The sequence below is a fragment of the Entelurus aequoreus genome, linkage group LG17, assembly GCF_033978785.1.
Source record: "Entelurus aequoreus isolate RoL-2023_Sb linkage group LG17, RoL_Eaeq_v1.1, whole genome shotgun sequence".
Classification (NCBI taxonomy): Eukaryota; Metazoa; Chordata; class Actinopteri; order Syngnathiformes; family Syngnathidae; genus Entelurus; species Entelurus aequoreus.
Genome location: NC_084747.1, coordinates 9075260 through 9089382, shown reverse-complemented (window position 1 = coordinate 9089382; position 14123 = coordinate 9075260). Strand labels below are relative to the sequence as shown.

General features: G+C 40.6%; 1 protein-coding gene across 1 annotated transcript; it reads left to right on the top strand.

The window, feature by feature from the left end:
• Positions 1 to 11690: 11690 nt before the first annotated feature.
• Positions 11691 to 13263, top strand: LOC133632290 (gastrula zinc finger protein XlCGF17.1-like). The gene has a single exon (XM_062024644.1). The coding sequence runs from the start codon at positions 11989 to 11991 to the stop codon at positions 12802 to 12804; it is 816 nt and encodes a 271-aa protein (XP_061880628.1). The 5' UTR covers positions 11691 to 11988; the 3' UTR covers positions 12805 to 13263.
• The last annotated feature ends 860 nt before the right edge of the window (positions 13264 to 14123 follow it).

Below are 14123 nucleotides of genomic sequence, written 5' to 3'. Positions count from 1 at the left end.
GAAGGACTAGTGGGGAGTTGAAGCTATTCAGATAGGGAAGATGCTGTGAGAGCCGGGGGTGACCTGATATTCAGCTGGGAATGACTACAACAGTAAATAAACACAAGACATATATATACTCTATTAGCCACAACACAACCAGGCTTATATTTAATATGCCACAAATTAATCCCGCATAAAAACACCTAGGTGTTTGTTATGCTAGCTACTAGCTACTAGCTCGAGCTAGTTATAGCTCGAGCGGTATATGGATGGGATCCCGTCCATAAAACCCGCGAATACAATTCAAGCACCTGCACAACACACACACTCACTCAGCCCAAAGGACCGTTCACCTAACCCAAGGTTCATAAAGCTTATATATTTAACCAAAGTTACGTACGTGAAACGCACGTACGGGCAAGCGATCAAATGTTTGGTAGCGTACTCACGGTATCGCGTCTGCGTCTGTTAACGAAGTCAAAGTCCTCCTGGTAAGAGTCTCTGCTGTCCGAGTTCTTCGATCTTGACTGCATCTTTCGGGAATGTAAACAATGAAACACCGACTGTGTTGTGTTGCTGACTTCCCTCGCAAAATACTCCGCTTCGCACCGACTTTCTTCTTTGCTTGCTCAGCTTCTTTCTCCATAATGCAATGAACAAATTGCAACAGATTCACCAACACAGATGTCCAGAATACTGTGGAATAATGAGATGAAAACAGAGCTATTTCGTATTGGCTTCAATGGGGAAGCCATACCTCTGTTAAACTGGCTACGTCACGCGCATACGTCATCCTCCAAAGGCGTTTTGAACCGGAAGTGTGGCGGGAAATTTAAAATTGCACTTCATAAGTTAACCCGGCCGTATTCGCATGTGTTGCAATTTAAGATTTCATCATTGATATATAAACTATCAGACTGCGTGGTCGCTAGTAGTGGCTTTCAGTAGGCCTTTAAAATGATGTTGTTGCGCCAGGATTTGATTTTGAGCATTTTTTAATTGTATTTCCTAGTTCTTAGTAGGGCTGGACAATTAATCCCATTTTAATCTCAACTTCATTTAAGACATGACACGATCATAAACATGTTATTGTAAAAAAAGATGAACAGCCCGCGGAACGTGGATGTAAATTCTTGAGCCTGTAACGGTTAAAGGGATGAGTGAGTGTATGATTGAAAAAAAGACCATGTCTACTAGAATGTGCTACTTTTTATTTGACACAGTGCTAGTATGTCTAATCTGTAATCACTGAACTCAACAAAAAAGTAAGACCACATGATTTTTGCTTTAATGTAACCCCCAGAATTGGCCACTAAAACAGAATCTGCTAGTAAACGCAGAATTTCACGGAAATGGACATAAATGTGAGTGAAATGTTGTCACTGTGAGGAGAAGGAACATTTGTTTGGGACAATAATGTGTCCGGTACCCCTCGTTCATCCCCGAAACACTCAACCACCCTGTCCTGAACTAAACAATGTGGAGACGGCCACTTGCAACAGCGACTAAACTATGAAGCTAAAGCTAGCAAGAACAATCCACACACCACCAAACACTTCTTGTGTTGTTGTGAACGGCATCACGATGTAAGATCAATGTACAAACAGGAAGGCAGTCGCAACTTGAGAGGCTTTCCTTATTTTACAGCCTCGACTTTTCTCAAAACTCACACTTTCCGCTTTGATTGATTGATTGGTTGATTGATTTTAGAAAATGTTATTCATGACACAAAAAGCAAACAATCTATTGTGTAAAATAAGTGTGAGAGGTAAGAAACGGCATACAGAAAAATGTAAACAGAAAACCTGAATTAGATTAGTTTTTCATATTGCTATAGTCGTTTTAATTTATTGTTACTATGATTTTTATTTTCATTATTATTTATTTGTTACTAATGTATATCTGGTTGTTCTTTTAGATTATATTTAAAATTGAGTTTTGGTGATAATGTTTTTATGTTTTCAAATTGATAAAAAAAATGGTGTTATTTATCATGATTCCAAAATCACTCGAAATAATTGTGATTATTATGTTTTGCCATAATTGTCCAGCCCTAGACGAGGTATTGGAAAGGACTTCATGATAAACTATGTATCACGGTACTTGAGTCACGATACAATAGTCTATTGTAATATTGTGACATGGAGTTTTACTGACATTTTTACAAAGTCACTGAACATTTTCAAAAACTACTTAAAATTAATGTTGTATAAATGTATACTTGATGACAGTTATTATTTAATGGACAAACTGTGTCAAAAACAAAGTAAATAAAATGATCATTGCAGTTGTACAGAAAGTGGATCAAATTTCTTGCATTTAATATCTAAAAAAGTCCTCTTCTTCTTAACTACTGACTTCTTTCAGATAGATATGATCTTTTTTAGTTTTAGTCATTCACAAACAAGGATGGGTGGAGGGTCACCACTTTGACAACAAATATGTGAGCAAATTGTTGAACAGTTTAGGAACAACATTGCTCAACCAGCTATTGCAGAGAATTTAGGGATTTCACCATCTCAGGTCTATAATATCATCAAAAGGTTCAGAGAATCTGGAGAAATCACCGCACGTAACATTGAATGCCCGTGACCTTGGATCCTTCAGGCGGTACTGCATCAAAAACTGACATCAGTGTGTAAAGGATATCACCACATGGGCTCAGGAACACTTCAGAAAACCATTGCCAGTAACTGCAGTTGGTCGCTACATCTGTAAGTGCAAGTTAAAACTCTACTATGCACAGCAAAAGCCATTTATCAACAACACCCAGAAACGCCGCCGCCTTCGCTGGGCCCGAGCTCATCTAAGATGGACTGATGCAAAGTGTAAAAGTGTTCTGTGGTCCGACGAGTCCACATTTCAAATTGGTTTTGGAAACTGTGGACGTTGAACAAAGAGGAAAAGAACCATTTGGATCGTTCTTGGCGCAAAGTGTAAAAGGCAGCATGTGTGATGGTATGGGGGTGTATTAGTGGCCAAGACATGGGTAACTTACACATCTGTGAAGGCACCATTAATGCTGAAAGGTACATACAGCTTTTGGAGCAACATATGTTGCCATCCCAGCAACGTTATCATGGACGCCCCTGCTTATTTCAGCAAGACAATGCCAAGCACGGTGGCAGAGGGCTTAGTGCATCTGCCTCACAATACGAAGGTCCTAAGTAGTACTGGGTTCAATCCTGGGCTCAGGATCTTTCTGTGTGGAGTTTGCATGTTCTCCCCGTGACTGCGTGGGTTCCCTCCGGGTACTCCGGCTTCCTCCCACCTCCAAAGACATGCACCTGGGGATAGGCCCCTCCCACCTCCAAAGACATGCACCTGGGGATAGGCCCCTCCCACCTCCAAAGACATGCACCTGGGGATAGGTCGATTGGCAACACTAAATTGGCCCTAGTGTGTGAATGTGAGTCTGTCTATCTGTGTGGCCCTGCGATGAGGTGGCGACTTGTCCAGGGTGTACCCCGTCTTCCGCCCAATTGTAGCTGAGATAGGCTCCAGCGCCCCCCGCGACCCCGAAGGGAATAAGCGGTAGAAAATGGATGGATGGAATGGAATGCCAAGCCACGTGTTACAACAGCGTGGCTTCATAGTAAAAGAGTGCAGGTACTAGACTGGCCTGCCTGTAGTCCAGACCTGTCCCCCATTGAAAATGTGTGGCGCATTATGAAGCCTAAAATAGCACAAGGGAGACCCCCGGACTGTTGAACAACTTAAGCTGTACATCAAGCAAGAATGGGAAAGAATTCCACCTGAGAAGCTTCAAAAATGTGTCTCCTCAGTTCCCAAACCTTTACTGAGTGTTGTTAAAAGGAAAGGCCATGTAACACAGTGGTGAACATTTTTGCAATGTTTTGCAGACGTCCAGCAGCTGATCGGTAATCCAGAAGAAGTTTCCCCTCAGTTAGGGGGGAGCTCCACTTTGAAGCAGGAGACTCCACAACCACCCTGCATTAAAAAGGAAGAGGAGGAACTCTGCATCACTCAGGAGGGAGAGTGTCTTCTAGGACGAGAGGAAGCTGATTACACCAAGTTTCCACTGAGTATTCTCTCTGTGAAGACTGAAGATGATGAAGAGAAACCACAAGTAGACAACCTCTTAGCTCTATCAGATAGTGAGGCTGAAGACGAGGTTGAAGAACCTTTGAGCAGCGATACAGACTGTGAAGGTGATATGAGGACTCACACTGACAACAAACACTCTGAATGCTCTACAAAGAAGAGAGGTAAAAAATGTTTGAGCTGCTCAGTTTGTGGTCAAAGTTTTACTACAAAGACCAATTTGACTCGACACATGAGAACACACACCGGTGAAAAACCTTTTAATTGTTCAGTGTGTGGCAAAAGCTTTTCTCAAAATAGCCATTTGACTCAACACATGAGAACACACACAGGTGAAAAAACCTTTAATTGTTCAGTTTGTGGCAAAAGCTTTTCTCAAAGTGGCTCTTTGACTCGACACATGACAACACACACAGGTGAAAAACCATTTAGTTGTTCAGTGTGCTGTAAAAGGTTCACACATAATGCAGACGCAGTAAAACACATAAGAACACACAAGGGAAAATAACAAATTAGCTGTTTAGTTTGTGGTATGTTGCTCATATGTGGTGACATCCACCCTACCCAGGACCTCCTCACTGCTTCTTTCACAAATATCTGAGGTATTCATACAAACTTGGATTATTTGGAGCATAATCTTATCCACTCATGACCCCATGTCTTCTCTGTATCTGAAACATTGCTGAACAGTAAGATAGATGATGCTTCAAGTGCTTGGTTACTCCTTCTTCAGTCCTGGGGCCTCATGTGTCAAGTTTGTGCACGCTCAAAAACCTGCACTACACCCTTTTTCACTGCAAAGTTGAGATGTATCAAAACTGACGTTGACGCATAAGTGATGCCGGGTAACTGTTTGCATAACAAACTGCTAACTTTTACTCCTCAGACTGGTTGATGTGCAAATCAGAGACTTATGAACAATTAACCCCCAACACCCACAACCCAACCCCCACCTCCCTCGACATTCGGGCATAACAGGTTCAATCCGGCCCGCGAGATGAGTTTGCGAAGTGTAAAATTCAGCTGTATTTTTAATGAAAGAAACTGCTGTTCTAAATGTGTCCACTGGATGTCACAATAGCAATTCTGTTAGGCAAGCAAATAGCATAGCAAGTATACCAAGCAAGAGGTAGACGGTAAAGCGGGGCTGTGACTCCTCCCCCTCCACCCAACGTAAAACAGGAGTAAAATAAGCAATCAGTAACCCCACTTAAAATGCAGCATGAGACACTGCACACTGATATAGTTCTGTGAAAATGATTGTCTTCTGTGCAAATGTAAAGAAAGTGAACAGTGTGTGATTTACTGCAATACTGTCAGTCTTTTCACTTTTTATTTGTGCTTTGTTGAAATTGTTCACACATTGCACAGCTTTTATTTTTCTATCAATACACATTATGTCTAGAAGACAGGAAGTAACTCAACACTTGAATAGTTTCTACCTCAGTGTGTATGGTTTGTTGAGTTAGCACAGGATTAATATGTGGAAATGACAAATGAGGTAGTTGATACATAGAATAGTTTTTATTCATGCTTTATTTAGTTTTTTGTTCAATCCTAGATGGGTTGTGACTTAAAGTTTAATAGAAATACTGAGATTAAGTTTAAGTTCATTGCGTTCTTTAAGGTGTTTTTGAAAATGCACTATTTTTTCCCCTTGAAGTGTTTTGTCAAGAGGATTGTTTGTGATGTGTGCATTTTCCGAATGTGATTGTTCTATTTTGGGTTGAAGTAAAATAAAGAAAACCATCTGTCGTATTTTGAAGTTATCATGCCAAGATTTTACCCGTCCCGCCCACATGGAAATAGATTTTTCTGCATGCGGCCCCTGAGCTAAAATGAGTTTGACACCCCTGCTGTAATGTGACTCATGTGAGCAGGTTACTGTATAAACACATTTTGTTATAAGTTATAAAAATGTGTTCAGTTCTCAGAGACACATCAATGTCAGGCTGACAATCGCTCTTCCGCTTTCTCCAAACACGAGAACAAAGCAGCTCCTACTGACTTGTGATTGGTCAGACCGTGCCCATCTTAATCACATGGCTAATTTCAATATAATAAATTGCGATGTAACACAATTGAATATCTTATATGCTCAGACAGTAATGTGTTTATATAAGTTTAGATTGTGTTATGGTGTTTGTATTGGGGAAAGACGTTAATGTGTCTTGTTTTCATGTTTGCATTTAAGATAGTTGACATTTAGCATGGTAGCTGTTAACTGGCGATTAGTGATGTTAAGTGCCTAAGATGGTAGTTATTGATTAGCAGTGTGATGAGGGCTTTCTGCTGGTGAGTGATTAGCACTACAGTTAGAGCCACCTATCGCTAGGTAGAAATGAGCAGTTTCACCAACATTTTTATGTGAAACCATATTACTAACTGTCTGGTGTTTTACAGGATTCATGGAAGTTTATTGTCATAGCAGCACACGATACACATGAGATGGCACACAATTTAGTAGCACGTGAACAATAGGATTGGTCCTGGTGGAGATCTACACTCTTAGTGCTTTTCTTCTATATTCAGAGTAATCATTTGACTTTCTAAAGGTTTTTAACCAAAACAACTAAGTAGCTTGAAAATATTTCTGTGTTTCTTGTAGTATTTAAAATGTAGGATTTTTTTTCTTCGATGTTTGCCCTTTTTCTGGTTTGAACAACAGCCATGGAAAAAGTCTGTGCACGTGCTTGTATATATATATTTTTTATTTTCAAACAGTAGTTGTCCATTATTTGATGTTAGATACTTTTGCCAACCATTGTTTTAAAATAAGATTAAATTGCCTTTATTTTGAAAAAAAGAAATGATGTGGAGTAGGAAACGGAAGTTGCGGACTTCTAGCGCATGCGCAAATGTACTTGAAGCCAAGCAAAAAGAGAAGACCGCATGCTATGGTTGTTCGGAGATTCTTCGAATTCACGATCTTAAAGTCATGTGATTCACAGCAAATATAGCAACAAATATCTCAATTCGCATTTTCCAAAGCCACGAAACGTGCATTGAGTTTGGAGCGATATCTGAAGTGAAGATTGAAGACGTGATAGAAGATGGACGACTACTGCTATGCTAAGATGGCGACGTCCGCTAAAAGAGAACATGAAAGAGAATCAGCGCCACCAACTTCCAGCAAATCACCAACGGAGATAAAGACGAAAGATGAAGGTGAGTGACTTGAAGTTTTGTCCTTTGAAAACTATTTCAAGCCCTTAAAATTGAAATTAGCCGGCTTTGTTGAAGAATGTAAAGAAAGAGCCGCCATGATTGTTAGCTTGAAGAAGGCAGTGGAGTTCACATCAGAGGAGATGAAAGAATGCAAAAGTCAAATGAAGAAAGTGGAAGAGCAAAACAAGCGCTTCCCATGTTTGGCAAACGCCACATTTCAAATATTTAGCTCGCATTACTAAGCTAAGTTATTGATGGAGTCCATCAAGTTATTGGATGGATGTTAGAGTGGACATAACAGCCACTATCTCGAAGTCATCCTCCATCTTGTAAACACTGTAGCAGCTAGTGAAAGATTAAAGGCCTACTGAAATGATTTTTTTTTTTATTTAAACGGGGATAGCAGATCTATTCTATGTGTCATACTTGATCATTTCGCGACATTGCCGTATTTTTGCTGAAAGGATTTAGTATAGAACAACGACGATAAAGATTGCAACTTTTGGTATCTGATAAAAAAAAGGCTTGCCCCTACCGGAAGTAGCGTGACGTAGTCAGTTGAACATATACGCAAAGTTCCCTATTGTTTACAATGATGGCCGCCAGAAGTGAGAGAGATTCGGACCGACAAAGCGACGATTTCCCCATTAATTTGAGCGAGGATGAAAGATTTGTGGATGAGGAAAGTGCAAGTGAAGGACTAGTGGGGAGTTGAAGCTATTCAGATAGGGAAGATGCTGTGAGAGCCGGGGGTGACCTGATATTCAGCTGGGAATGACTACAACAGTAAATAAACACAAGACATATATATACTCTATTAGCCACAACACAACCAGGCTTATATTTAATATGCCACAAATTAATCCCGCATAACAAACACCTAGGTGTTTGTTATGCTAGCTCCCAGCTACTAGCTCGAGCTAGTTATAGCAAGCGATCAAATGTTTGGAAGCGTACTCACGGTATCGCGTCTGCGTCTGTTAACGAAGTCAAAGTCCTCCTGGTAAGAGTCTCTGCTGTCCGAGTTCTTCGATCTTGACTGCATCTTTCGGGAATGTAAACAATGAAACACAGACTGTGTTGTGTTGCTAACTTCCCTCGCAAAATACTCCGCTTCGCACCGACTTTCTTCTTTGCTTGCTCAGCTTCTTTCTCCATAATGCAATGAACAAATTGCAACAGATTCACCAACACAGATGTCCAGAATACTGTGGAATAATGAGATGAAAACAGAGCTATTTCGTATTGGCTTCAATGGGGAAGCCATACCTCTGTGTTCTACTGGCTACGTCACGCGCATACGTCATCCTCCAAAGGCGTTTTGAACCGGAAGTGTGGCGGGAAATTTAAAATTGCACTTTATAAGTTAACCCGGCCGTATTGGCATGTGTTGCAATGTTAAGATTTCATCATTGATATATAAACTATCAGACTGCGTGGTCGCTAGTAGTGGCTTTCAGTAGGCCTTTAAAATGATGTTGTTGCGCCAGAATTTGATTTTGAGCATTTTTTAATTGTATTTCCTAGTTCTTAGTAGGGCTGGACAATTAATCCCATTTTAATCTCAACTTAATTTAAGACATGACACGATCATAAACATGTTATTGTAAAAGAAAAAAGATGAACAGCCCGCGGAACGTGAATGCAAATTATTGAGCCTGTAACGGTTAAAGGGATGAGTGAGTGTATGATTGAAAAAAAGACCACGTCTACTAGAATGTGCTACTTTTTATTTGACACAGTGCTAGTATGTCTAATCTGTAATCACTGAACTCAACAAAAAAGTAAGACCACATGATTTTCGCTTTAATGTAACCCCCAGAATTGGCCACTAAAACAGAATCTGCTAGTAAACGCAGAATTTCACGGAAATGGACATAAATGTGAGTGAAATGTTGTCATTGTGAGGAGAAGGAACATTTGTTTGGGACAATAATGTGTCCGGTACCCCTCGTTCATCCCCGAAACACTCAACCACCCTGTCCTGAACTAAACAATGTGGAGACGGCCACTTGCAACAGCGACTAAACTATGAAGCTAAAGCTAGCAAGAACAATCCACACACCACAAAACACTTCTTGTGTTGTTGTGAACGGCATCACGATGTAAGATCAATGTACAAACAGGAAGGCAGTCGCAACTTGAGAGGCTTTCCTTATTTTACAGCCTCGAGTTTTCTCAAAACTCACACTTTCCGCTTTGATTGATTGATTGGTTGATTGATTTTAGAAAATGTTCTTCATGACACAAAAAGCAAACAATCTATTGTGTAAAATAAGTGTGAGGGGTAAGAAACGGCATACAGAAAAATGTAAACAGAAAACCTGAATTAGATTAGTTTTTCATATTGCTATAGTCGTTTTAATTTATTGTTACTATGATTTTTATTTTCATTATTATTTATTTGTTACTAATGTATATCTGGTTGTTCTTTTAGATTATATTTAAAATTGAGTTTTGGTGATAATGTTTTTATGTTTTCAAATTAATAAAAAAAATGGTGTTATTTATCATGATTCCAAAATCACTCAAAATAATTGTGATTATTATGTTTTGCCATAATTGTCCAGCCCTAGACGAGGTATTGGAAAGGACTTCATGATAAACTATGTATCACGGTACTTGAGTCACGATACAATAGTCTATTGTAATATTGTGACATGGAGTTTTACTGACATTTTTACAAAGTCACTGAACATTTTCAAAAACTACTTAAAATTAATGTTGTATAAATGTATACTTGATGACAGTTATTATTTAATGGACAAACTGTGTCAAAAACAAAGTAAATAAAATGATCATTGCAGTTGTACAGAAAGTGGATCAAATTTCTTGCATTTAATATCTAAAAAAGTCCTCTTCTTCTTAACTACTGACTTCTTTCAGATAGATATTATCTTTTTTAGTTTTAGTCATTCACAAACAAGGATGGGGGGAGGGTCACCACTTTGACAACAAATATGTGAGCAAATTGTTGAACAGTTTAGGAACAACATTGCTCAACCAGCTATTGCAGAGAATTTAGGGATTTCACCATCTAAGGTCTATAATATCATCAAAAGGCTCAGAGAATCTGGAGAAATCACAGCACGTAACATTGAATGCCCGTGACCTTGGATCCTTCAGGCGGTACTGCATCAAAAACTGACATCAGTGTGTAAAGGATATCACCACATGGGCTCAGGAACACTTCAGAAAACCATTGCCAGTAACTGCAGTTGGTCGCTACTTCTGTAAGTGCAAGTTAAAACTCTACTATGCACAGCAAAAGCCATTTATCAACAACACCCAGAAACACAGCAAAAGCCATTTATCAACAACACCCAGAAACGCCGCCGCCTTCGCTGGGCCCGAGCTCATCTAAGATGGACTGATGCAAAGTGGAAAAGTGTTCTGTGGTCTGACGAGTCCACATTTCAAATTGGTTTTGGAAACTGTGGACGTCGAACAAAGAGGAAAAGAACCATTTGGATTGTTCTTGGCGCAAAGTGTAAAAGGCAGCATGTGTGATGGTATGGGGGTGTATTAGTGGCCAAGACATGGGTAACTTACACATCTGTGAAGGCACCATTAATGCTGAAAGGTACATACAGCTTTTGGAGCAACATATGTTGCCATCCAAGCAACGTTATCATGGACGCCCCTGCTTATTTCAGCAAGACAATACCAAGCACGGTGGCAGAGGGCTTAGTGCATCTGCCTCACAATACGAAGGTCCTGAGTAGTCCTGGGCTCAATCCTGGGCTCAGGATCTTTCTGTGTGGAGTTTGCATGTTCTCCCCGTGACTGCGTGGGTTCCCTCCGGGTACTCCGGCTTCCTCCCACCTCCAAAGACATGCACCTGGGGATAGGCCCCTCCCACCTCCAAAGACATGCACCTGGGGATAGGCCCCTCCCACCTCCAAAGACATGCACCTGGGGATAGGCCCCTCCCACCTCCAAAGACATGCACCTGGGGATAGGTTGATTGGCAACACTAAATTGGCCCTATTGTGTGAATGTGAGTCTGTCTATCTGTGTGGCCCTGCGATGAGGTGGCGACTTGTCCAGGGTGTACCCCGTCTTCCGCCCAATTGTAGCTGAGATAGGCTCCAGCGCCCCCCGCGACCCCGAAGGGAATAAGCGGTAGAAAATGGATGGATGGAATGGAATGGAATGCCAAGCCACGTGTTACAACAGCGTGGCTTCATAGTAAAAGAGTGCAGGTACTAGACTGGCCTGCCTGTAGTCCAGACCTGTCTCCCATTGAAAATGTGTGGCGCATTATGAAGCCTAAAATAGCACAAGGGAGACCCCCGGACTGTTGAACAACTTAAGCTGTACATCAAGCAAGAATGGGAAATAATTCCACCTGAGAAGCTTCAAAAATGTGTCTCCTCAGTTCCCAAACCTTTACTGAGTGTTGTTAAAAGGAAAGGCCATGTAACACAGTGGTGAACATTTTTGCAATGTTTTGCAGACGTCCAGCAGCTGATCGGTAATCCAGAAGAAGTTTCCCCTCAGTTAGGGGGGAGCTCCACTTTGAAGCAGGAGACTCCACAACCACCCTGCATTAAAAAGGAAGAGGAGGAACTCTGCATCACTCAGGAGGGAGAGTGTCTTCTAGGACGAGAGGAAGCTGATTACACCAAGTTTCCACTGAGTATTCTCTCTGTGAAGACTGAAGATGATGAAGAGAAACCACAAGTAGACAACCTCTTAGCTCTATCAGATAGTGAGGCTGAAGACGAGGTTGAAGAACCTTTGAGCAGCGATAAAGACTGTGAAGGTGATATGAGGACTCACACTGACAACAAACACTCTGAATGCTCTACAAAGAAGAGAGGTAAAAAATGTTTGAGCTGCTCAGTTTGTGGTCAAAGTTTTACTACAAAGACCAATTTGACTCGACACATGAGAACACACACCGGTGAAAAACCTTTTAATTGTTCAGTGTGTGGCAAAAGCTTTTCTCAAAATAGCATTTTGACTCGACACACGAGAACACACACAGGTGAAAAAACCTTTAATTGTTCAGTTTGTGGCAAAAGCTTTTCTCAAAATGGCTCTTTGACTCAACACATGACAACACACACAGGTGAAAAACCATTTAATTGTTCAGTTTGTGGCAAAAGCTTTTCTCGAAGTGGCTCTTTGACTCGACACATGACAACACACACAGGTGAAAAACCATTTAATTGTTCAGTTTGTGGCAAAAGCGTTTCTTCCAAGAGCAGGTTGACTAAACACATGACAACACACACTGGTGAAAAACCCTTTAAGTGTTCAGTTTGTGGCAAACGCTTTTCTATTAAGAGCATTTTGACTCAACACATGAGAACACACACAGGTGAAAAACCCTTTAAGTGTTCAGTTTGTGGCAAAAGCGTTTCTTTTAAGAGCAGTTTGACTAAACACATGAGAACACACACTTGTGAAAAACCCTTTAATTGTTCAGTTTGTGGCAACAGCTTTTGTCATTACAGCTCTTTGTGGCGACACATGAGAACACACGCTGGAGGAAAACCATTTAGTTGTTCTGTGTGCTGTAAAAGGTTCCCACATAAAGCAGATGCAGTAAAACACATAAGAACACACAAGGGAAAATAACCAATTAGCTGTTTAGTTTGTGGTATGTTGCTCATATGTGGTGACATCCACCCTACCCAGGACCTCCTCACTGCTTCTTTCACAAATATCTGAGGTATTCATACAAACTTGGATTATTTGGAGCATAATCTTATCCACTCATGACCCCATGTCTTCTCTGTATCTGAAACCTTGCTGAACAGTAAGATAGATGATGCTTCAAGTGCTTGGTTACTCCTTCTTCAGTCCTGGGGCCTCATGTGTCAAGTTTGTGCACGCTCAAAAACCTGCACTACACCCTTTTTCACTGCAAAGTTGAGCTGTATCAAAACTGACGTTGACGCATAAGTGATGCCGGGTAACTGTTTGCATAACAAACTGCCAACTTTTACTCCTCAAACTGGTTGATGTACAAATCAGAGACTTATGAACAATTAACCCCCAACACCCACAACCCAACCCCCACCTCCCTCGACATTCGGGCATAACAGGTTCAATCCGGCCCGCGAGATGAGTTTGCGAAGTGTAAAATTCAGCTGCATTTTTAATGAAAGAAACTGCTGTTCTAAATGTGTCCACTGGATGTCACATTAGCAATTCTGTCAGGCAAGCAAATAGCATAGCAAGTATACCAAGCAAGAGGTAGACGGTAAAGCGGGGCTGTGACTCCTCCCCCTCCACCCAACGTAAAACAGGAGTAAAATAAGCAATCAGTAACCCCACTTAAAATGCAGCATGAGACACTGCACACTGATATAGTTCTGTGAAAATGATTGTCTTCTGTGCAAATGTAAAGAAAGTGAACAGTGTGTGATTTACTGCAATACTGTCAGTCTTTTCACTTTTTATTTGTGCTTTGTTGAAATTGTTCACACATTGCACAGCTTTTATTTTTCTATCAATACACATTATGTCTAGAAGACAGGAAGTAACTCAACACTCTTGAATAGTTTCTACCTCAGTGTGTATGGTTTGTTGAGTTAGCACAGGATTAATATGTGGAAATGACAAATGAGGTAGTTGATACATAGAATAGTTTTTATTCATGCTTTATTTTGTTTTTTGTTCAATCCTAGATGGGTTGTGACTTAAAGTTTAATAGAAACACTGAGATTAAGTTTAAGTTCATTGCGTTCTTTAAGGTGTTTTTGAAAATGCACCATTTTTTTCCCTCAGAATTTTTAACTAACTTGAAGTGTTTTGTCAAGAGGATTATTTGTGATGTGTACATTGTCCGAATGTGATCGTTCTATTTTGGGTTGAAGTAAAATAAAGAAAACAATCTGTCGTATTTTGAAGTTATCATGCCATGATTTTACCCGTCCTGCCCACGTGGAAAT

Bases quoted from the DNA above. Each gene is read 5' to 3' on its own strand.
- LOC133632290 (XM_062024644.1), top strand. From the start codon at position 11,989: ATGAGGACTCACACTGACAACAAACACTCTGAATGCTCTACAAAGAAG.